A 25,370-nucleotide genomic window follows, 5' to 3' on the forward strand; every position below is an offset into this window, starting at 1 on the left:
GCTTTAAATGAATTAAACGGTTCCCTGTTTGTGGGCGGGTGCTCATCATGATTGACAAGTCTCTCGACCAATGAGATACCGCGTTGAAGCTGTACCCCTTGACGCATCTGGAACTTTCTTGATTTCAACCAATGGGCAGTCACGTCAAATGTACGCACCGTTTTTTTCTTTACAATTCTGTTGTAAATAAACGAATGACAGAGACGCTGTTGATAGTGAAATTGCTACCAAAATATATAATAAATACGGAATCCCAATACTCGACTGTCTAACAAGGTAATTAAGCTTTAACGTTATCGAACTAATGGCATACAGTATGAATTCATACAACGGTTATCGGCATCGCTGTGCCGTAAGTAGTGACTGAATGACAAAGCAATGAAAGATTAGCTGCTAGTAGTGATGCTAATGCTAACTGGTGACATTACCAGTCCAACTCAGCTCTTAATACATTTCACTGACACAGTTTTTTCTAAACAGTTTAATAAGGTAACAACGCCTCCACAGAAAAAGCTAACCGTTACCACACTGTCAGTACTAACCATCCGGTGTAACTATTTGACGTTAACGCTACGGTTAGCCTTCTCGTATGTTAATTATACGAGCGAGTCTGTGGCATTACACTGATGTACAAACTACCATTGTCGCCTTAGATATGCAATGAAGTTATCTGTGCTAAAAATTGTGCTCCCTTATAAGCAGTGACATTAGCGTATGCCTTTGTCCCGTTACTCTGCAGGCTAGTGTGGCTACGTTGATGTCACTCCTACCCGCCAGTTTGCTGCCAGCCACTAAGGGAAGACTGTGTCGTGCAACACAGGTAGCTTGTGGCCAATGCCACAGGCTCGACCTGCAGAGAGAAGTGGACTATCATCCTCGGAAAGGGCTTGCAAGTTGGCCTCAACAGACTTCTCTTTTCCCCTTTTGGCTGTTGGGACTGAAGAAGGAGCGCCTGTGGACTCACCAGCAGTAAAAAAAAATTGTCATGTCGGAGTTAAATAAAGAGGTGGTGGATCTGGTTTGGGGGAGACCCTCCAGTGGAGGAGTGTCTGCCTCTATCTTCCGTAGATGGACCCAAGGTATAATGCTTTGTCTCAGTATGATGATACGAATGAGAAGGTTTTTGTAGAGCAGGGTTTTCATCCATGTGCAGTGGGGAGCCAAGTGTATCCAGGTTTTAATTCTAACAAAGATTACAGCAGGTGATTTCTTTTGTTGGGTCATCCTCTCTAGCTGAAGTTTAGATAAGCAGTAAAATATCATGCTGTTGTGTATGAGGTTAGAATGATCATAATCTGGACGATCAATGTGAGCATGCAAGAACCTGTGGAGCTCTAATGTGTGAGAGTTGAAGTGTCTAAAATGCTTTTTATTTCTATGAATTTTTTAAGGTTTTTGTCTATGTCTTTACCACAGGATTTGTTTTTTGTGAGAATGAGCAGACGGCACTGGAGCAGTTTGAAGGAGGGCCGTGTGCTGTCATTGCACCTGTCCAGGTATGGTCTAATTCAACCTCTTTGCAGTATTATCAGAGCTCAGTCTCAGTTTCCTTTATATTCCCTAACTATTGAGCCCCCAAAGACCTCAGTAAGAACATTCTCAGCAGGTGGAAGGGCTTAAAATTATATTGTGAAGAATTAGTTTGCAACAGTGCACTATCTCAGAATGTAGATCTTCCACAAGATCACTTGGGGATTTTACAGTGAGCTAGCTTTTAAAAATGGCAGACTGACTTGGAATCAGCATCTTAGGGTCTTATAGGTATATACATTGGTGGCAATGCTGATTTGACAGATACAGGGTTGATCATATATAACAAAATGTCTTAAAAGTCTGTCAAAACGGACAAGCAAGTGTAGCATATCGCACCATAGAATTTTTTCCTGCAAATTTAGAGACTGAAATTGTGTTTCTTTGCAGGCTTTCCTCTTAAAGAACATTCTCTTCAACAGAGAAAGTCCCAACTGGAGACAGATGACAGGTATATTCTCCACAGAAAAGTCCAAACCATTGTTTTTCCTGTTGTTCATGTCGTTGTAGGGCTTGTTAAATCATGCATTTTTTATGTTTGTCTGTTAGAGGAGGAACAGAAAACAGCCCTGTGTTCCACACTGAGTGAAATCTTGGAGTCAGCCTGCTCCAGTCCCTCCACAGGGTTCTGCCTGGTGACTTGGGCCAAGGGACAAAGCCCTCATACCAGCACACATACTAACACACAGACGCAGACACAGACACAGTCACAGTCGCAAACGCAGGACATGCCAGCACCAGAGAGCAGCCAGCCCCCACAGGAACAGCAACCCAGTGAGTCCTACGTCTGTCACATACAGAATGACAGTGCACAAACAAATGCTCACTTTTTCACCCAAGCCTCATCTTAACCTTTAATAGCAAAATTAGTAACTTTTAACGATGAACGTTTTAACAGTGTGGACTTTTTCTGTGACATGCTCCAATACTACAGTGTGTGTATGTTTTCTTGTGCGTAGCTGCTTTGGCTGCCGAGGACCTTGGCTTTGAGCGATTTCACAGTGTTCTCCAGTAAGTGGCACTTAATATTCTCACTGCAGATAACACCTTGCATCTTTACACTCATGACTGTCTCTTCCTCAAGGCAGATAATCCTGACATTAGATAATACTGTGGGTTTCTGGAGGGATTACCTCACAAATCCTTGTTTTGGCAATTGCCAATATGGAGTACTGAGATAGAGAACTACATATTTCTCTGAAGATAGTGTCAGCGGAGGCGAGGGGAGGGGTGCTATTTGATTCATCTAGCCTGCAAGGATTGGCTTTCACATTGAATTAGCTATTTCACTCTGCTCAAAAGTTGCTGACTCAGCACTTTTCACTGATTGCCTAATAAAAAAAACTACCTCTCACTACCTTTCTTACACACATACTGTCTGTCACACACGCACAAACTAAGTGTATGCACAACTGCATTTGCCAGAGGAATATTGAAATTTCATCACACACTATACTGGCAGCTGAGACCACAGTCAGCAAAAAAACAGTGCTGACTCACAGTGAAGAAGTGCATGCTAACTAAGACGGACAACCTCACTAGCAAGCTTCCAGGGTGGAGCAAAAGGAGGCAGTGGCTCCACATAGACAATATCACATTTTTCTTTGCCCTCTGTTGCTTTTAATTGATTTCTTCCTTAGTGTGAAAGTTATCTTAACCAACCTGGGGGTATAAATACAATTAATACATCAGTCTTATTGATCCTAAAACCAAACTAATGTTTTGTCTTTTGAGTGTTTCATTAATCAACCTGACATTTGTTCCCCACCTGCAGTAAGCGGACCGTAATGTCAGTGTCTGGTCTCAGAGAGGAGGTGTTGTCTCTTTACCACACCTGGAGGGGGTGCTGTGGAGTTTTGCTTTTCCTCTACTCCGTCATCCTCACCAAGGTAAAAAGAAGAAATAGCTAGATAGAGAAATGGATAGACATTTTGAATACTGATAGGAAGTAATGAGATTGAGGATGTTGTCTCTGATGGTACATATTCATCAAGTAATTTTAATGAGGTGATAAAGAAATGATATTTTTAAAAACCTGAAACACAAGATTTTTTCTTCTATTAATGAGCTTTTAATGAGTATGTTATATCATTTTAAATAATGTTTTCCTGTGTGTTCTATCTATGTTCAAATACACAAAAATTAAATGCACATTTATCTCTGTTGTGCAGGGCATAGAGAATATAAGAAATGAGATCCAGGACACGATGGAGCCTCTCATAGACCCTGTGCATGGCCACGGCAGGTATAAAAACACTTCTCTTGTAGAGTTATAGATCATTGCAAGGTCATTCTTGTGTGGCAAAGCATACAGGATACAGGATACCTTATAGTTCCTCTGAAACTGCTGATTTCTCCTTTCTTATCGTTCTTTTCAGCCAGAGCCTGGTGAACCTCCTTGTAACTGGCCACGCTGTCTCTAATGTCTGGGATGGAGACAGAGAGTGCTCTGGCATGAGTAAGACCCCCACAAAGTTACTGCATATTCACACAACAGACACATGCACATGCATCACACTCACAGAGCTCAATTTTGTTGCCTCATACTAAAAACCATATCCACCAGAGGGCAATCATTCTTAAATCCCACAGCACAAAAGGCACAAATTAATGCCAGTTTGACGCAAGTTAACTTATTTCAATTCTGCTGCTCCTTTTTTCTCCCTGTCTTGTAGAACTGCATGGTATTCATAAACAGGCATCAGTTGGCTTCCTCACGCTCATGGAATCACTACGCTACTGCAAGGTACAGATGCTCAAAGGTTCTTAAAACATGTAAAAGCAAATTGTTCAATAGTTTTATGGCAGATACACAGAGGATTTGTGGATGTTTTTATTTTTTGATGAAGATTCTATTAATTGATATGAACACCCACTGTACATGCCAAGAGAATACAAATAAACACACAAATGCTGTTAACTTGTGACTGTGTGGGACACAATTCAACGTGTGAACACAAACCTCAGTGAGAGCTCCCGTGTGAAAATATGTGTTTGGACAATTGAGTCCCAACAGACTAACTGTAATCCCTGTCTCGCTCTTTCTCACTACGTTTATTTTCTGGCACACATTTACCTAAACACAAATTTACCAAAAATAAGTTACAAAGGAGACTTATAAATACTTGTGGCATGACACATTTTAGTTATCAAGAAGGAACAACAGGAATCTTGGCTATTTATTTGTTATTGCCAAAATAAGCAAGCCCAGAGAAAGCTGGAGTGAGACATGAACTCTGTAAATAAGCAAAGTAAGCAGCTATAAAAAGTTAATAGCAAGTAGATGGTTGCCAAAGAGAGTTGTTAAAAAGTGATTTAAGAGACCAAGTCATATCAAATCAGAAGAGGTCGGCTCATATGTGCACTGTTTATATATTTGATTTATTGTTCCTGTAAGAAAAGTTCAAGCTGCATATGAAGAATAGCCAACGACTAATAAGAGAAGAGCCAAGTGAAAATTAGCTGTGTATTGATATTGATAATATACATTTCATTACGTAGTACTATTTGTTAAGGATCCAGAGGAGCAACATGATGCTCATTAGCGGTGGGAATCACAGAGTAACTCACAATGGGATACTATCATGTTGCCTATGATGGCAATGGTACCACGATACAGTGATGCTAGATACATTGCAAGACAATCTTCCATGATACATGACGATTCTGTGTAACTGCAGAAGAGAAATTACCCCTTAAAAGGCAAAAAGAAATCAGGAATTATGTATGTATTTACTGTGTTGCTGTGTCCGTTTCACAGAATTTGACAACTGAGTTGAAACAATGTGTAAAAGGTACATTAGAGTCTTGGCTTAGTGGCTCATTAACACAGGTGTGGTAGCTTTAGCTGTTTTATGATGAATCAGGTGGCTATACATGTTCACTGTGTTGCCCATTTACATTATTTTCACTAGACAGTTGTTGCAAATCTTATAGTCTTTATTGATATTGTCTGCCCTATCTATGTTGTAAAAGTCAAGGTGGACCTAGACTCTCACTTTAGTTTGTTTTCCACCGCTGTCCAATTCCACACTGTCCGCCATTTTCCCCCCTGTGATTTTCTTTACCAGTGGAAGTTAGTTAACTCCCATTCACTTTACCCTCATTCATTTCATAAGTACCACCACGAGGAGTCATGAAGTAGTGACTCTGGTAAGTCAAATTGGCAGGGGAATGCATTAAGAGGGCCTGCATGTTTTCATAAAAATATCGATATTTGGCACGAGTTCATTGACGATGTATCCCAAGAGGACGTAATACAATATATTCCCTTGATGACATTTTGTCCCACCCCTACTGTTCATATGCTGTGTCATGTAATCTCTGTTGAATTATTAATGTTCTTCATGAAAAAGACTTAAGTTAACCTTTTAACAATTACTGATAAAAACAACTATAAATAGACACTCATTCTTTACACATTCCTTTCTGTGTGTGTGTGTGTCTCAGGTCGGGGCATTCCTCAAGTCTCCAAAGTTCCCTATTTGGATCCTTGGCAGTGAAACTCACCTCTCTGTGTTTTTCACCAAGGCAAGTTCAATACGCTCATCTATAAGCAACACACATTTCACTCACACAGACACACGGTGTGTAACATCAGCCAAGTCTCCTCAGCAGGTTTGAAAAACCAAAATATGGAATGCGCTTAAAAGATTTAATATAGTGCCGGTCAGATATCAATGTGGGGGGAAAAGAGAGGCTGAAAGAAAGGGGAGGGAGAAATGAGCGCAGGAGATAGTCATATATGGCCGGGGCTGTTTCTTGGCTTTTCACCTATCCAGCATTGAGGAGGAAAGAAAAGCTCTGTTTCCAAAGAAGAACTTAACAAGTGCAGGCACACACACACACACACACACACACACACACACACACACTTTTCATCTTCATGCTCTCTCACTCTCACGAAAACACGATTTTAGTTTCTCAGCCATCTGTGATCAACTAAACAATGTGTAGTTCATAATATATGACCGTGATGTAAACTGCTGAATTTGAACTCCAGTGAGAGCCTCCATTTACAACAGTACCGCTGTCTACCTTCACTGTCAGGTTAATTCCAACAAAATAGATCACACATTTTTCTGTCCTGGCACTTGTTCATAAGATTTTTTTTTTGTCCTGGGAACTAAGAAGCCGCTGAAACAAAACTCAGGAACTAAATCACAAACAGTTCTTGTAGCATTTTCATGTTCAAGTTTCCACAGCATCTCAACAAATGTTAAAAACTTATAAACAAATGTCATATTTGCTGAAATTGTCTCTATGTTCACACAGCACTAAATGAGACAGATCATCTGTGAAAATATATGATGTTCCTTTGCCTACTCTATTGCCCTGTAGCACTTCTAATGGCCTTACTGCATGTGGAAGAAGAACAACTAATGAGAGCTGAGGAGTCTCTAGCGCAGCTTTCAATCATGTCAATCACAGCTTGTGAACTGTGGTCAAATTGTCAAAGGCAGCGCTGATCAAATATTAATAAAGATTCTGTAAGTGCATTGCCTAATTCTCACATCAAATGTTTTCAGAAACACATTATATTGTACAGTTTAGCTGTAAAACAAGGAAGTTGGTCTGGCTGGTGGGAGGTGCTTAGTACTGTGGTGGACTGCATCCAACATGGCAGCCATGGTGGATGCAGTCGACCACATATTACACAAAGTTATTTTCATAAAAGTTACCAACTGTAGCATTAAGAATAGGAAAAGTGGACTATGATTTAAGAGCAACTGCTTAGTTTGAGAAATAATTAAGCATGGAATAAGACAACACGCTGTTGTTTGACTGGACTTTAGATGAACGTCAGAAAGGAGATGTTAAGAGATAAAAGGAGAGGTTCAAAATACCAAAAAGGCAAGACATTTGACTAGAAAGAAGTGAGGATCTTGCTCCTCAATGTTTTTCTGGGTCATTCTCCATATTAGTACGTAACCACATTGACAGCAATCAACAAACAGTTCACCCAGTGTCTGGTTTATAGGTAGATTAATCGTTTACATGTCAGTAACATTAAACAAAAATCCCATCTCCACCCATATTATAGTACTAACAATGACTTGCAAAGAAGCTGGATGACTACTCTTTTAAAGTTGTTGCTTTCTGGAGGCATGTGTTTGACAAATATGTAACATTCTGAGCTGCAGAATGCACAATTGAGCCATCAGAAAGTACCACATCAAAGTAGCATTTGGGTGCAAGGAATTACGGTCCAGGAAAGAAAACTGGAACCAGCCTCATATGATCAAAATGCATGAAAAATATCTAGACTTCTTAAAAGGGTTCCTGAAAACATCCTACAACATCAACTCAAATATACACAACACCACAGGGTATATAATCGAATGCACGCCCTTATTGAGGTCAACCTTGCTGTTGTAACTTTGAGAGAAACTTTACCTCTTGAGTAGAAGTTTGAATCATCAGATCGCTGTGCCAGTTGGGATGTGTGTGTATACATGTGCACACACTCATCCAGTTTGCACTCAAACAAGCATGTTTATCATCTCTATCGGTGAGCATGTAACATGATACATTGCTGTAGCCCAAGCAGTAAAGCTGGCAGGTTTGGTTGTAGCAAATCGATTCTCCCTGCTGTTGTGAAAATGGCACCAGAGAGGCAGAAAAATCCCAGGCAATCATCTCCATCATAACGCCACACCCTTAATATACCATTGATTAAAAGCTCAGTTACATGCATTACGCTCAGGCCTGCTAGGAGAGTGGATCATGTGTTGGCTCAGTGAAGAACCAAAGTCGTCATGCATGTACTGATGACTTACCGATTGCTACAACTCCCCCGGCACTAGTGACATGTTCACATATACACACCACACACACACACACATTCCAGAGCACAGGGAACCTAATCCTGATTAGCATTAGTGTTGTGTGCGTATGTGTGTGTGGTTTCAGGTGGATGGCTTCCTGTAGGGAATGTGATTCCAGAGTTCCCATCTGGATCCATTTGTCCCACTGGAGACTGGGAACACTCTTGAACACACACACGCATGCATATGTAGTGACGTATATGGCTGACGCTACACTTAGCCGCCTTTACAACTTTGAGCCCAAGCTGAAGGGGGAAGACTTGGGGCAAGGGCGCTCTGCTGGCAGAACGCACTCAGTGTGACCCTGTCCTCCTTGAAAGGAAATCTATGTTTGGAGCTAATTTGAAGCACACTGCGATTTCCCAGGCTTGGTGATACAAAAATACACGCTACCTGGTTATGTAGCTTTTAGCTCCGATATGGAGCCATCCCCACAAAAGCAGAAAACCTGATCCCCGCCTCTGATGTGTCAGCGGCTCCTTCTGTCTGCCATTGGGGACGGGTGTGTATTCCCCCAGGCCACTGTCAGTGTGTGACTGTGGCTTTCAGACCATCAGCTTAATAGCATTAGTGTTTTTATCTAATCTACCTACACAAAGGCCATTCCACCATCTCTGATCCCTACCCACAACACCCCCCGCACTCTGTGTCCTTGGTTGTATTAATGTGTGTGTGTGCATGTGAGAAAGAAGCTGAGTGTGTATAATGGCATGTAATGGGATCTGTTTTTGGACAAGAGTTTCTGAGACGCCAGAGGAAGGAGAAAAAGGAAGAAAGACAGACAGAGAGTGAAGGAGAAGAGGGATGGGTGATGTATGAGACACATCGTGCAGTATATTAAAAAAAAAAAGAATCTTTCTTCCTTCCTGTTCCTCCTCTTGTCTTTGAAGTAACTATTCACTCCAGTGTGCAGTAGGTTGCTTGCCCAAGTGAAGGATTCCCTTGTGCACCTCAGCTAACCTCTTCAGATTATTGGTCCCTCATGGGAAGGAAAGAGGAAGAAAGGAAGTAGAAAGGAAGGATGCACTTTAAAGAGTGGTGCAGTGGTCACTCAGGAAAGGGGGGGTCCTCCTGTGACATTTCTCATCACTCTTTCCTCTCCTCTCACTGAGTGATGAGGTTCACAGGCTGTATCTCTGCTTCTCAAGGGAGTTACATGTGTGTGTTTTGTGTGTGTATGTGTACAGTAGTTGTGTTCAGGGTCAGTGATTTACTAGGAGACAGAGCAGCCGCTGTGGCGCTTTGTGTCCCTTAAGACTCCAGCGCCTGTCTGCAGAATGTCCTTCATGGACTGGTTAGGAGCAGGAACTTATAACACAAGTTAATGTGGGTCACTTTCCTTCAGTGAGGCTTTATCGGCAAAACCACAGTAAAATTACGATATTGCCAATATGGCAGGGTTAATATCGTTGAAAATAATTATAGTAACATTAGAAATATTTGGGTAATAAAATAAACCTTTTTTCCAGAGCTTTTGACTCCATCCTGCAACCTTCCTCTGTCATTAGAAGTTGTTTAGGGGTCGAAAGACGTTTTCGGACGAAACAGTTCTGGGGACTCCCTGAGAGGAACTGCCCACTGGGGAGCATCCCTAAAACCTACATAACCTCAGGGCCTTTTTTTTTTTCTTTTTTTTCTCATTTTGCATTTGCGCCACCAATAACAACACTGAATTGCTGTACTATAAGCTGCCAGCCAAGCAGTTGATATAGCAACATCACTTTTGCTTTGACCAGTCAAAATCATGTTGTATTTCCACCGTCATATATTTGCTCAGTAAAGCCTGGACTTCACTTTTGGTCCATTTGTCCATGTTTTATTCCATTTTTTACATTACAAGCTTTTGTTTGTGTTTTGCGTTGTTTATACAGCTAACAGCAGTGTTCCCATGGTCCTGGAAAACCTGGAAAAGTCATAGAATTAGTAAAAATCCTTGAGAGTTTTGGAAAAGGCATGGCATTTTATTGTGTGGTATAAAACTAATTGTTAGAGCAATCTCCTGTGGATAACCTTCTATATAATGCGACATAAGATTTGTAGCTGTTGATGTAATGTAGCTCTGCTTTGCGTAGCTATGCGTCAATTGTTAACTATTTGTTTACCATCACATACATTTCTTCATTTTCTCCCCAAGTTCGGTCTCTTCCTCCATGTATGCCAGCTAGCTTGAATTATGTCTGAATAGTTTGAGTCTGATACATTTCAATAACACCAGGCAAGTGGGGCAAGAAAAATAATGTTGTGACAGCGTGATTTAACATGTAGGGTCACGAATCCCAAAGTTTCTATACTTAAGCCCCATAGTTTTAAATTGTACAGCATTTTTGAGATCACGCAGTTGATAAGGGCAGCCCGAGGCCGTTCAATTGTCACTTGGAGCGCTAATGCACATGTGTCAGCCCTGTGATAGTATGGTGACCTGTCCAGGGTGTAGCCCGCCTCTCGCCCAATGTCAGCTGGGATAGGCTCCCAGCGACCCACAACAGGATAAGCGGCAACAGAAAATGAGTGAATGCTCTGAAAGCAGAGAGTTCTTTTTTTCAATCAAAATAACCAAGCATCCAAAAAAGCTATTGTATTTATTTAGTATTTTCTGGCAAAGTTATGAATTTATTTTATTTTTGTCTTGTAAATTCATGACTTTAATCTTGGAAATTTTGAGTTTTTTCTCAGAATATTACCCCCTTCCCCCAGCTTCTTATACACCATTGTATGCCCCCCCAGTGTACTGAAATGAAGTTTGTGCTTTCTGTAAAAGAGGATTATTTTCTGTCCTTAGTATGATCAGAGGGTGCGGGCCACACATAAATGCAAAACAACAAAGCGGTGTACATTAACAGTCATTAATAATCTCTGACAGGTCAGACCATGGGCCATTGTCGTAGGATGAAAAGCTGTCTGTGTCGGTGTGTGTGCTGCATTATTCTCCCTTTTCCCCTGTGTGTCGTTCTCTGTTATAGGACCCATCATTACGCTATATAACTATCCTCTGGTGTCGCCTCTCTTTTATAGCGAGACACAGTCTTTCTCATCCAAGACAGCTCCATAAATCACAGCTTTGTCCTGTCTGTCACACCTGAAACACATACACACACACAAACATACAGTAGATCCTGCAGACACTCCTTATGTAGCGAGAGAGATAGGTTTTCCAAGGTTTTCTGTACTCCAAATCACACGGGACACAGGCTAGTTGAGGTGAACAAAACAAACACACATACAAGCACACATACACTCTGTATAACAAGCCCTCACACACAGACTCCCTCCTCAGTTTCCTCCTTAGGCTGTCATGTAGTGAGGCTGTCGCTGCCTGCTAGGAACAAGGCAGGAGACACTGTCCAAGACCTCTGCTTTGTTGTCTTGAAACCGATCCCTTCAGACGCACTCTATGGCCACTCAGAGCCTCTCAGCATGCACAATAGCTCTTTGGCTGGACCGGAGGGAAAGAAAGAGTAACTCTAGTAAAGTACTATGCCTACCTGTCTTTCCTGAAGTACCTACCTGCATGAGGAGATAAAGCACAAAGAAGGGAAGTAAGAATGGAGGAAAAAGTCAAGGGTTAGAGGGAAGGAAATACTCCAAAAGTAGAGTAGCTACTTAGCACAGGAAAGGCAGGTAAAAAGGGGTAGAGCTGAGCAATAGAAACAACAGAGGAAAGAGGCCTACTGGGGATGAGTTGTCAACCTATGAGGCTTGACTTTACTCTGTTTAATTTTGGTACTGGGTCCTTTTCTCTGTTTCATTTTTCTTCGCACCCCGCATCGGAAATGTGGCCCAGTGAGGAGAGAGCAACAGAAGTGCAGATGGCTAGAGGTGAATGTCCAGGCAGTGGCCAGTAGAGTCCCCCGAAAAACACACAAACGATATAGAGGTTACATACAGAGCTTGGTTCTTTATCTAGCAGGGTGTGATGCAGGAAATCTGGTCCAATGATAAGAAAACCAGGCTCACACACACAAACACACACTGTATAGTGCAGACAGTACAGTGCAGATTTAATCGGGACAATGGGACAAGTCTGGATGTGTCAGTATTCGTGACTTAACTGCAAAGACACACAAACACCCCTGCTTACACCAAAGCATTTTATGGTCATTTGAAATTGTTGGCTCTTAAACAAGACATCTTTGATGCCAGCAAATGTATTCTTGTTTTGCTCAGAGCAAATGGTCTGCATTACTTTGTGTATTTAAGTCATCAGAGTGGTGCATGTGTTGTTCTTGCTTTGTTCCTATGTAGGGTAGCTTGTTGTTGCTCTGTTAAGGGGGTCAAGGGTTTGTGCAAAAAAAAAGTAAGACTGTGGGGATTGGAATGTGCTCCTTGATTTCATAAGGCACACTTACAAAGGACCTGGCATCAGTGCAAAAGTGTGAGTGTGCATCATTGTACTGCATCTCTGCAGGAGCATGAATATCTGCACACATCCAGAGAACAGCACGCCAGCTTGTATTCGGGTATAAGCAAACAAATTTCGGCAGGGGACAGGTCTAATTATTGCACAGATTCTCTCTCTTACACAGACACAGTCATGCAGTCACTTACACACACACTGTGGAGAGGAAAGAAACGCAGAGACACAAAAACACACACTTGCACACACACCTTCCCTGCGGAGTGTGTTAGCTCCATGACATGTTTTCCAACTCAGCAGCATCTTCCTCGGGCCTCTAATAAAACACACATCAAAGAGAGCCAGGCAGACCTGTCATCACACATGTGATCACGTAATTCCTGTTCCCATTATGTGCGTCTGCGTGTTTGTGTATGATCTTATGCTCATGTGACTCACTGTCTTTTTCATGTGTTCATTAGCCTAATGTTCGCATGTATAGTTCAGCAGTAATGGTATGTTTTGTGTTGTTTTGTCTGCTGAAGACCACTTACAAGTGTTCCGGTGGAGTGTTGACATATTGTAACTGTGGTATTACCTGGTGATTTACGCAGACTGTGTCCATCCTGCTCTGGAAGACAATAAACCGTGTTAGTCGAGCCGTGCTTCATGAGACACACTGGACTTACAGGGGTTGTATACGGCAGCCTAAGATCGATTAAGCTTCTCATCACTTTGGGAAGAGATATGTGTTTTTGTAGTTAAGGTATGCTGTTTATAAATGTAATATAAGTAATGGTCTAGCTACAGTTCATGTTTTAAGACACACACATTCATATTTAGAATGCAGTCAACCACTAAGACGCTTTTTTTTTTAGCACTTAATTCCTCCTGGGACAGCAAAATGACCCTTGTCCACCCCTGTAAGTGAAACACAGACATATCTGGCTAATGACAAATCTACCGTCAGATTTATGTAGCCTGTAATGTTAACACACCAGGACCTTGCTACACTCTGTGTGACAGAACTGCGTGTGAGCGCGTGTTCGCCGGCCTGTGCGTGTTTTCCTTTGCATCTGAAGAGCCGGCAGCTGGGAGTCATCTCTTGTCGATGTGTCCCCCCTAAACCCCTCTCTCCCCCGTTCTGTCTCCCTCTTCCCCCGAGTAAGACCCTGAACACGGTAATAAGTGGACCATGAAACCTTAAGCAGTCTGCGTGGATCAGAGGCTCAAGCTTTAATAAAGGCCAGCTAAAGGAGATGAGCAGGGATCACTTACTCTCCAAAAACATAGTGTGTTTGTCCAGCGCTTCGTTGTCATAAATACACTCCCTCCCTCACTCATCAGGAAGAACAGTGAGAACCCTCTGACTCTCGCCTACACACTTTGCATGAGTGTGTGTGTCTGTTTGACAGTTTAGGCTGAAAAGCCATCTTTTTGAGAGGTATCTTATTTCATCCTCATCCCTGCGATCTCTTCTAAATAAATGGTTAAATGGTTATATCATGCAGTATATTTGTAAGGATCTCTGACACTTGCACTCCTTATCATTGTTTGCTTACATTGTTGATTATCTAAACTGATGATTATCCAGCTGTTTAACTTACTGTGAGCTCTGGACAAGATCTGACAGTAAGTTTAGAGATGTCAGATAATGCTTAAAAATGTAGGAGGGGGCATGAGAAACGCTCCCATGTGATCTGTGACAGGTCTGTGGGTTTAGAGAGTTAAAGTTACAATATGTAATCTACATGGTTTATTAGCAAATATAAACTATTGCTTTCATAAATATATATTTACTAAAGTGTAATGCAATTCACATACAAATGGAAGCTTTCTCGCAGGCTTAGAATGATTTCTCTATATATACACAGGCAGGGCGCGGTATGCTGGAGGCTGCGCTCTTGCGTCGCCTTATTTGAATACAGTGGCCGAAAGGGATATACACGCTTCACCTTTTGCGTTTACCTAGAACTTGCCGTCACTGGAGACAGAAGGTGAAGCTCAATCCGGGGCGCTTCTGTGTGAACCTGCTTTGTACTTTTATGATTCTGTCGCACTTTAAATGGAGGACCACACATATGTTTTGCCCCGTAAGAGGGAAACCACGCCATCAGATAAGCGAGGACGGGACAAAACGCGAATGAATATCAGCGTTGCTTATTCCAGGTGGAAAGAACTCCTGTGGAAGAACACTCTGGAGACGCATATATCATAATAGTACCAACCTATATTTGCCGCACTGTGCCGTGACTATCACATAAACGTGTTACTTTAGCATTACTGTGCTAATGCTTGCTTGTGTTACCAAAACAATTAGAAATAAAGCACTCCTAACATAACGTTATATCTCACAGATAACTTATATCTCACTGGTAAGCTATAACATATTGTAACGTCCGCCGGGACGTGTGGAAAGGATGACGCAGTTATTTGGCAAACCACCGTTTATTACTGAACAGTACAGGTTACTGTTGGCCGTAACTACACCAAAACAACCAACAAACAAGAACTTAGCTGTAACTCCAACTGTGCACTCCTGCTCTCTCCTCCAGCTCGCTCATACACACACCAGCACGCGCACTCACACAGCCCTCATTCCCATCACACTCGCACCCCGCCCCCCTACTTATACTCATACAATCCCAAACATGCTATTAACTCACAGAACATTGACATTATAACAGAACATTTGATGCAGGGTCACTACAATATCGTAACATGGTTTAGATTCCTAAATAAATATTCACCTCATCGCTAGATAGGCCTACTCCTGAAAAACTTGAAAAACTCGTGGATGATGCCATCTCTGTCTGTGCAAGGCTTTTTGTCCTACGAGGCCACCGTCACTTACCCGACGGGAGGGGTGAGCGAGTGAGCGCTGCAATCTAGAATTTGACCGCTGATGTCACTGTTACTCATCATTTTTACACACTGAGGCTTTAAGGGTTTTGTATGCTCAAAACAAACATGGCAGTTTTTCATGTGTCTATGGTTTCAGCACAATGAGTCTTAAAATTGGGGATTACACATGCACACTTTTGGATAATTTCTCCTCTGTGGCATTCATTTTGCACACTTGAAAAGTGATGGAAGTAGTCGTATAAAAAATGGAAAAGGCCCAGATAATGTTTGACAGATTTTCTGTTTCAAAAGGTTACAAAAATTGTCAAACGCAGACATTGGATGAATGTGAGCTGAGGGGGTTTTATATGCTGTTACATGATCTGACAAGCATTTTATTTGAAGCATGCTGAGGCCCGTAGTGTAGAGAGAACAAGGAAGTGTTCATTTAATCAACGTCTACATCGCAGGCCAGTCAAAAGGGGCATCGGCCTTTTCTAAATGCACATACACCCCAATTTCTGATCTCCCTGCCAACACTGCTCTTTCTAAATTCCACCAACAAACAAACACTGTAGAGCTTGTCATAAATCACGGGCTGTATATGTAAGACTTGATTTCCTGATTGTGTGTTTGGAGTGAAAACAAGCCGTCTAACTTTATCAGCAGATCAGTTAATAACCCGATGGGTTCCAGTGATTGCGCTGGCCCCACCGATTACACATAGTCACGCACACATATGCATACACAATGTACATTCGCAGAGCATTGCAAGCTGCTGTAATGGATGATGCTATATGCTGACTGCTCTACTCCAGTGTGTTGTACATTAGTGCTTCTAAACCTTGACAAGAACAATCAAAGTCTGTTAGTTGTGAGCAGATCTAGATGGTTGTTCTAATGTTTCGGCACTGATGAAGCCACAATGTGATCTAATTCTTCCTCCCCTCCCTGCTCGATCCGTCTGTTCACTGTCTTACTGCAACACTCTCTTATGTGGCCTCTTTTAGGTCAGATCTCTTTATGATGTCATGCACAATTGCTCGCCTATTTCTCTTCTCTTTCTTCTCCTTCTCATACATTTCTTCCTATATTTCTGTTTCTCCCTCCTTATAGGAGATGTCCCTGGTAGGTCCAGAGTCTCCATCAGAACAGGCAAGGAGGGTCTTCCAGTCATTCGATCCTGAAGGTAATGAGCGAGTATATAGTGTATGCGTTATTATTATGTTGTTGCACTCCTGCCCTTCACCCTGTGCACACTAGTTTTTACAGACCAGTATTCGCTCATTAGTGCATCAGCTATCTGAAAATCCTGACACACTGATGTACTGTAATTCATCCAAACGTTCACTCTAACACAGCTACACACACTGATCAAACAATATCCTGGCCCTGTTGTGTTTCTCTTGCCTACTCCCTCGTTGAGCAGATGCATTCATAACCTCCACTGCCCTCCTCGCCTCGTCTTTTCTTCTCGTCTCCGTTATTTTCTTCTGCAGGAAGGACGAGGGCCTGTTTCTCTCCTCTCATCTCCGCTGTTGTTGTTTAGGTTGGTGAGATCAGCTCCTCTTACAGCTGAGTCAACCGTCCCGCTCTGTCCCTCTCCTCCTCACTTTCCCATGCCTCCTGTATTGTCACTTCCAGGTGGCTGGGGTAAAAGGCGAGGGAAAGGAAACAGAGGGTGACATAAAGTCAGTAGAAAGTTAAAGAGAGGACATATCATCGTGTCAGATGAAGTCTGCAGCATTCATTTGTGTCGCCTCAAGATTACAGGGTGGGGTGTTTGCGTGTGTTCATGAGCACTTAGGCACAAAAAGAGAATTCAAATGAAGCATTTAGTCCAAGCAGCTGTTGTATAATGCTTTTCTTCTGAGACGAGAGAGAAGAGGGAGAGATACAGAACATGAGCATGTTAACATCACACACTTAGAGCTACACATGTTGCAAGAGTGTTCAGCTGAGGACCTGTCGTAATGAGTACCTTCATATTTATGAGTTTTTATTGTGAAATGAAGTGTGCTGTGCTCTGTCGCCATAAACAACATTATTCACAATCAGGCTCACTGGAGCAACATGCTGATTTGTAGAGATCTGCATGTGTGGTGCGAAACACTGTAGTGAGATAAAACCTACCAGCTGAAAGCAGCCTCGCCTGCTCCAGCAAGTTCGACAACAAAATATGTAAACTGAACTGTCTGTCATCTTTTTTTCTTTTCCTTGTTCTTCATCTGTCTTTTCCTGTTGCACCAAATACAGCTTTGCATATTCTCAAATCCACTTCTCCCATCATCTGCCAGGACATTCTGCAAGCCATATGGTCTTTTCTCACACACACTTGTGCAAATACACACATGCATGGGCCACAGTAGGTGCATCTACACACATAAAAGCACATTTATGCACACATGCAAAGAGGATGTATTCTACATGGTGCATATACATTTGCACACCGCAGTGTATAGACACATGGCGTTGCCAGCAGCACACTAAAAGGCCCGTAAATCTGTCTGTGTCACATGTAGAGTCAGCACAGCTCCCTGTGTTGTGGAAAAGGGGCGCCAGATGCATTCACATGCACTACAGTGACTCACCACACATACACACGCAGCAACCAACTGTCTCAGGATGTTCTTCAATATATGGTGTTTGTCATTGTCTCTGTGTAAAGTGTGTGTGTGTGTGTGTGTGTGTGTGTGTGTGTGTGTCTGTGCTGGCTGCCAGACTGTCAATTGTCACTCTGCGAAAATAACATCTTGCATTGAGAAGGCTGAGATTGAGTTGCTTGAGAGCGGACAAGCAGAGTGCTTGTCAGTTAATCTCCACGACACACTAGGGGTTTATGTATGTATCTAAACAAGAGGCCACACAGGCTCACATGCTGAGGTTTAAAGGAGACAAATCGGTAAGTGCTCAGACGCACAGAAATACTCTTTGGGGCAAAAACACATGTTAGTGTTTAAAGCTTCTCCTCTCAGGTAAAGCAATCATCACAGCCATGGAATGTAGGTCAGAGAGAAAGGACAAGGTGTGTGTGCGCATGTGTGTGAGGTTTTTTTTTCATTTAGTTGTGTCAGTTGAGTTCATTCCCCAGGGCCAATGATGTAAATACTTCTTGTGCCATATATGTAGGTGAAGGCTTCCGCTGGTTTTTAACTGAAGCCTGTATTTTATGTTCTGTGCGGGGTCAGCCAGTGCATCAGCCCCACTTTATGTCTCTTCCTCTCCCTCTCTCTCTAGATAATGGCTTCATCCCAGAGTCTCTGCTCGAGGACGTGATGAAAGCCCTTGACCTTGTCTCAGAGCCCGAGTAGTAAGTGCTTGCATGTTTAAGGCTTTATGTTTGTGTGTGAATTTCAGCTTGTGTGTGTGCGGCACCTGTAGAGCTTCTAAAGTTCTAACTCCTAAGTCACGGCCAGGCCAGGTCAGCAGCCCTGCGCTCATGTTTCACTACCACGCTACTATAAAGTAGGACCAGAGAGAGCCCACTATAAAAGCTGAGGAAGAAAGAAAGACGAAAAGAAAGAAAGTCAGAATCAGAGGCTTAGGAGGAGATCATTAACTGCAGGAAGAAAGATTGTGAGAGGGAGGAAATGCTTTAAAGTGCCGCTTCAAACAGAAGCACGTTCTCATCTGCGGAATAGTAAGCCCTAACGCTGCAGACGTGGGCCTCGGCCAAGTAACTGGACCACTGATTTGCTCCGCAGACCCCCAGATGGGCGATAGATCACAACAACAACATAGCAAACTGGGGGGAGACTCCCAGTGCAAACAGGCGAGTCTCATTCCTTACCACACAATGAGAGAGTTATTGTAGGGATTCCACCATGTGAAAAAGTAGCATCTTTAGTGCTCGGGGAGGGGGGTGATTAATTTAAGTATCTAGGAGTACTAAATCAAAGTCTTTCATCACTCTTTGAAGATGAGTGCAAACTGTTTTCAGGTTGCCTGTGACTTAGTAGTCCTACATATCCCATGACCAGTGGCCATCAGCTGCGATCATTTGTGGTAAACAACTTTGTGAACACTGAATGTTCTCAGCAAAAGTCAGGATACAGCTACAGGAATGTTTATTGTGATTTTCTATGGAATTAAACTTTAAAGTTTGATTTAAATTAAATGCAGATCCACAAAATAGATAGAATGCCTAATTACCATTCTAGTGAACTATCAAATAATCGCTCTCTAATGAAATAATTTGCAAACTGAACAGCCAGATGTGCTGCATAATAGCATTGAAACATGAATTAATCAAAAATATTATTATTAATTTCTGTTATGTTAACGTTATGACAGGAATACAAAGATGTGTTCTTACACCCATATAAATCACTGTGGGTATAATTACTGTGTCCACAATGTCACTCTGCCATTTACTATGGAGCAAATCTTGGATATCCAATCCTCTGTCACTCAATGACTACGTTTAAATGCACGTTATTATTCCAAATATGACAATATTTTTAATTTCAGTCAGACAACTCAGGTTTTAAATGTTAATTTTATCAGCAGAACATGGTTACAGTTTGGCATCTAGACTCTGGCCTCATTGCTCCCCACAGATATGTTCACATGAGATATTGGGGAGTGATGATTACATATCCTCCCCCCTTAGGCAGAGCCTGCAGGTGGATGCTGGGGGGAACATGGGGCTGAAAGAGCAAGAGGCAGTACTGATGCAAGGCAGCAGCAGCATAGAAAACGAAAGGGAGAGCTGGGAAGATTTTGCAGCTTAAATGGCACCAACTTGGGAGGGTGTGTTGGTTGATGATGTATGACGTGTGTGTATGAATCAGCGCAGCTCGAGTTGACTGCCTGAACTAGCTCACAGGTTATGCTATTTACAGAGATAACACTGGCGATCTGAACCGGTCAGTGGCGAAAAAAAGCACTTGTAATGCGCAAACTTATACGGGACGCATTTGCCCCCATATCTACCTCGCGGCTGCCGGCTGCATCCGCCTCCCTCAATACTGAACCAATTTTAAAACGAGTTGTACCTACGAATCATACGCACACATACACATGGGGAAATAGGGCCCAGGTTTAAAAATACCGAAGTTATCCTTTAAGGCACATTAATAAGAGTTTTCATGGCTGGATGTTAACAGGAATATAAATGAAATATTCATTTTCATCAGCCAGCTGAGTAGGAATACTGTGTTTTTCAGAATAAGGGCAAAAAACTGAATATTTTGTGAATGTAAACGTGACTTTAGTGACATTTTTAAGCATTATTAACAGATTGAAATGCCAGACAATTCTAGCAAATGTAACAATACAGATTGTTATTCACTGTCTTTGTGTAATTCTTCCAGAAGACAATGCACAGTTACTAATGATAGATATACACCAGTCCCTGCAGACATGATGATTAAATAACAACCCACGAGGATAAATTGGACACAACCACTAACTGTGACATGATCAGAAAAGGCTTTTGCTCGCACCACGATCTCGTGTCCAGTCCATTTTTTAAACGATGAAGTCATATCCAGTCACGCAGTAGATGCTGTGCAAACCCACCGCAAACAACCGATTCCCTTGATCCCCGTCGACACAAAACCACTTGTTGATATAAAAACGAGATATTTTATTCACCCCTGAGGAGGTGTTCTCTTCCCCTCACTTCCCTGTAAAGGGAGCAGAAGGTTGACTGACGCTTTTAGGGATTTACAGTGTTGCTCAGTGACACTTCAGCAGGGTCGCTGTCTGCTCTCTATGCTGTCCGGCTTCACATGCTACTTGTAAAAATCGATGGATGAAAAAACATTGCTTTCCCTCTGTGTCTTGGCATAAACTCCATTTCTCTCCTCGCTGCCTTAAAAGGGCAATCGGACCAGATTTTTTTATCACGGTGGAATAATAATAACACTGATCTAACACGCAGGAATGTCTGGAAAGAGGTATATTTAGTTGCACCACGATATTCATGAAAACATGCAGGCACGCACCAAACACGGGTCCATATTGAGTGATGAGCTGATCATAAATTTGACTCGGTTTTCATACACATACAAGACATCGCAGACCATTCCTTTTGTGTTTTTGAACTGAACCAATGGCTCCCCCCAAATCCCTTCTCTTTTGACTCATGTTTTCTCTCTCTGGATTTCTTGATTTGTTTTCCTCTGCTCACTTTTATTTACGTCCTTTCCTGTCCATCTCTGTTTCTGTGCCTTCTCAGTGTCAGTCTGGTGAAGACTAAGCTGGATCCAGAGAGTTTGGGCATAATTCTTTTGGGCCCGTTCCTGTTGGAGTTTTTCCCTGATCAGGTACGTGTGTGCGAGCAGAAGTAGACTTCCACCTCAAAGTCATACACACAGCATGACGAATACCTTCCACCAGTCACACAATCCATATCACAGCTAAAACACATGGACAAAGAGTCGTACACACACACATATGTGTGACACTGATGTCTTTTTCCCAAGCTTATGTGGAGAGCTGTTTTCGCAAATCAAAGGTTTTTATGCCCAAAACATTCCTGTGGTGTCTCATGTGAAATGTATGCGTGTGTTCACCATCATGTGACGTTACTTGCCGAGAAGCTTACACAGAGCGGTAAGACGCTTTTATGAGGCAGAGCAAACGAAGAAGACAGGAGAGGGAGAGATAGAGGGGAACTGTGTTAAAGTGATCAGGGCTTTAGGGACTCACCAGAGGAACGGCCCCGAGCCGCAAAGAAATTATACTACCATTAGCCAACTGGACACACACACTCAGACACATGTGGGATTGGGGTGAGGGTTAGGGTTTCATATATAGGCTTATAAACATAAGAGGCTGGACACGCTCGTAGACAACACACCCTATTAGCATTTTGCACCTTTAGGCCAAAGTCACGGGAAGTGTTTTGGCTCAATGTCATTGTTCGGACGTTTTTCTAGTGTTGGGTGTTTTCTGGTAACTGCAGTTTGGGCTTTGTTTTAGTGCACAAATACACACACGCATGTTTAAAATTGAACACATGGGATTTAACATTAAGCTTTGGTTACAGGCAGAGATGTGTCGGTTTGACTTTTCAATTCAAAAATGTTCTGCCTCTGTGGTTCTTTACCTCCAATCTCTGTGAGAACAGTTTGCCCAGAGACTCTTGAACAACATTGCTTTTTTTTTCTCTCTGCTCCCCGCCTGTGTTTCAGGATTCAGGAATCCCAGACTCATTTCCCATCTACCACTACAATGGGCTTAAACAGTCCAACCACAATGAGAGGGTAAGACACTATATCATGTACAGGTTTGTCAAAGCAGCTGATGGTGGTGGTTCCTTTTCATATTCTCTCTGTCTCTCAGCTTACTACTGCTCTTCTTTTCCTGTCATCATTTATACACACATGCATGCGCACGCACACACAGTTGGAGACGGCCGGCCACTCCAAAATAAACAGTAGCTATTGCGAGCCTAATAGCCTGTCCATCCATCCAAAAACCCTGGCTTAGCCTCCTATTTCTCCAAGTCCTTTCAACACGGAGGCCACTGTCAGCGGCCTCGCTGTGATAAATGTTCAAACACAGGCCTATTAAGGAAGCTTAGGTTGATGGATGATTGTCATTGGATGTAGTTGGTGGCTGCGCAAAAAGCCTGGTACTCAGGAATATCACTTTCTTCATCTGTCAACTTTGTCTAGTCTGTAAAGCAGATTTTTTTCCATACCGCTACCTGAAAATGTAAGAATGGTACCACATGTGTGCCCACACTAAAGCACACGCCTACACACACGCATGCACATGGCAGCAAGGCGCCTATAAGGTTATGATGATGATTCCATTCCCATAGCTCCAGATGGGAATAACAGACCTGCCGGCAGCAGTCCCCTGCAGCTGCTGTGTGAGTATCTGTTGTATACTTGCATCCATCTATGGCATCTCAACCCTGACCCCTTCAGAGGAAGTGTGTGAGAAGAGATTGATGGAGTAAAGTGTGTGTTTAGTTACCTCTGCATTAGAGCTTTGATCGAGCCCAGAAAATTTTCATTGTGTTCTTCCTCCTGTTATTTCAATAGTCTGTTGTTGGCTCTGCGTCTCACACTACAGGTTCAGCAGAACAGGCTGTGCCCCTCTGTGTATTTCCGTCTTGGAGTGCACATTCTGGTTTATGAAGATGCATTGCGCAGATGATGTCTTCACTCTCCACAGCATGTTTTGCACATCTCTCCCTCTGCAGGGGAAGCAGAAGCAAACACTGCCAACCAAGTCACCCTGCAGCCTCTCTGTCATTTTCCATCCCTCTTTCATGCACGCGCTCTCTCCCCTGGTTCTCCACTATATTGCTCTGTTGTTCCATCACTCTCCCGGCAAACCCAGCAGGTGGAGTCAGGCCCAACCAGGCTCAGGAAAAGACTTGGAGCTCTACTCTGCATTAACTGTACACTGACCTACGTGTGTGTGTGTTTTCAGGTAGAGTACGTGGAGGGAACAGCTCTGGTGCTGGGTTTTGAGGACCCCATGGTTCGGACAGACGACACTCCAGTCAAGCGCTGCCTACAGACCAAGTGGCCCTACATCGAGCTGCTGTGGACCACTGACCGCTCCCCGTCACTGAACTAGCACTTACACAGTTTGTGTGTGCCTGTGTACGTGGATGGACCACTACTATTCCACACACCCCTCTCCGGCTTCCCCTCTGCACGCTGACCCTGAAAGGTCAGCAGGTTACAACTATTGGCACACATGCACAGAAACAACACAGATGAATGAGAAAAACACAACTGCACACAAGAGACTGAGACACTTTTGTGGACTTAACATACATATAATGCCTGAGATCCATTCTTCCATCCTCACTCACACATTCCACAAAAAATCCAACTCACCTCTCCAGTTCATGCTATTGTCTGTTCATGGCTTGTAATTGACATGCAGGATGTTGATAATTATTTAAGAAAAGTAAAAAAAAAAAATGAATGACTGTTTATTTTTACAGCTCTGCTCTGTGCCGACACCTCTGCTACAGTAAGCAGTAGACAGCTAGAACCTGTTTAGGGAGCAAACTGGTTTGGTTCAGCAGCTCAAGTGTGTCACCGAAACACACGCTGAACCACATGTACAGCCAGTTGACTGTGAAACACTACTGTTAATCCAGCTATAGGACTGTTCGAGGGAAAACCTACCAAAGCCTTCCACATATAAGAACACACACACACACAGATGGACTCACACATACACATACCATCACACTCACTGACAAGCGTTTACAGCGTAAAGGGACCAACCCAGACGCAGAGAACTGGAGATGTGAACACGAGGTTTCTTCAGTGTTTTCATCAAGATGAAGCTGGTTTACGTGCTCTGTGTGTGTGTGTGTGTGTGTGTGTGTGTGTATGTTTGTGTGTTTGTGTTTCGTGCACCACACTAGGATGTTGGAGAAGTGTTCATGTATTTATTATCACACTCAAAGGTTCTGGAATAAACACTTTTTTGTTCAAATTGTTGTGTGGTTTGGTAGCTTTAAAATCATAGATGTCCGCCTCCGTGTGTCTTTTTCTCATAAATATCCTGATCTCGACAATGGACAGCCTCGGGTTTCAGGATGTCCAAGGTCTATCTGGATCCCCTTAACTCAAAGTCACACACCAACTTGTGTTTTGTGTCCCCAGAGACTCTAAATCAGTGATTCGCTAAATCTCCAAGACACTGATGGAGAGTTAAAGGAATATTTCAACCACAAAACGATCATTAGTATATCAGTAACTCATCCCGTGTTACGTTGAAGTCAAGAAGAAAACTTTTTTCTTGCATGCCCCCATGGCTCTACAAAGAATCCATAAACTGTTGATGAATTAAAGTCAAAGGGGTCCATGTCTCACAACAGTAAAACTATATAATTTACAAACTCA

General features: G+C 42.6%; 1 protein-coding gene across 1 annotated transcript; it reads left to right on the plus strand.

Moving 5' to 3' along the window:
* The first annotated feature begins 166 nt into the window (after positions 1–166).
* Positions 167–24,960, plus strand: mindy3 (MINDY lysine 48 deubiquitinase 3). Its single transcript, XM_033639567.2, has 16 exons — positions 167–276; positions 740–1,079; positions 1,417–1,496; positions 1,921–1,981; positions 2,080–2,304; positions 2,490–2,541; positions 3,305–3,419; positions 3,702–3,775; positions 3,909–3,988; positions 4,206–4,276; positions 5,980–6,060; positions 16,651–16,723; positions 18,772–18,844; positions 21,719–21,806; positions 22,677–22,748; positions 23,932–24,960. The coding sequence occupies exons 2-16, from the start codon at positions 986–988 to the stop codon at positions 24,079–24,081; spliced, it is 1,389 nt and encodes a 462-aa protein (XP_033495458.2). The 5' UTR covers positions 167–276; positions 740–985; the 3' UTR covers positions 24,082–24,960.
* The last annotated feature ends 410 nt before the right edge of the window (positions 24,961–25,370 follow it).

This window comes from Epinephelus lanceolatus, chromosome 10, assembly GCF_041903045.1.
Source record: "Epinephelus lanceolatus isolate andai-2023 chromosome 10, ASM4190304v1, whole genome shotgun sequence".
Taxonomy (NCBI): domain Eukaryota; kingdom Metazoa; phylum Chordata; class Actinopteri; order Perciformes; family Serranidae; genus Epinephelus; species Epinephelus lanceolatus.

What these genes read in the sequence shown, in the direction of transcription:
- mindy3 (XM_033639567.2), top strand. Translation starts at nt 986, where the DNA reads ATGTCGGAGTTAAATAAAGAGGTGGTGGATCTGGTTTGGGGGAGACCC. An exon ending in CTTCCGTAGATGGACCCAAG is followed by an intron (nt 1,080 to 1,416) that starts GTATAATGCTTT and finishes TCTTTACCACAG; the next exon opens with GATTTGTTTTTTGTGAGAAT. An exon ending in AATCACTACGCTACTGCAAG is followed by an intron (nt 4,277 to 5,979) that starts GTACAGATGCTC and finishes TGTGTGTCTCAG; the next exon opens with GTCGGGGCATTCCTCAAGTC.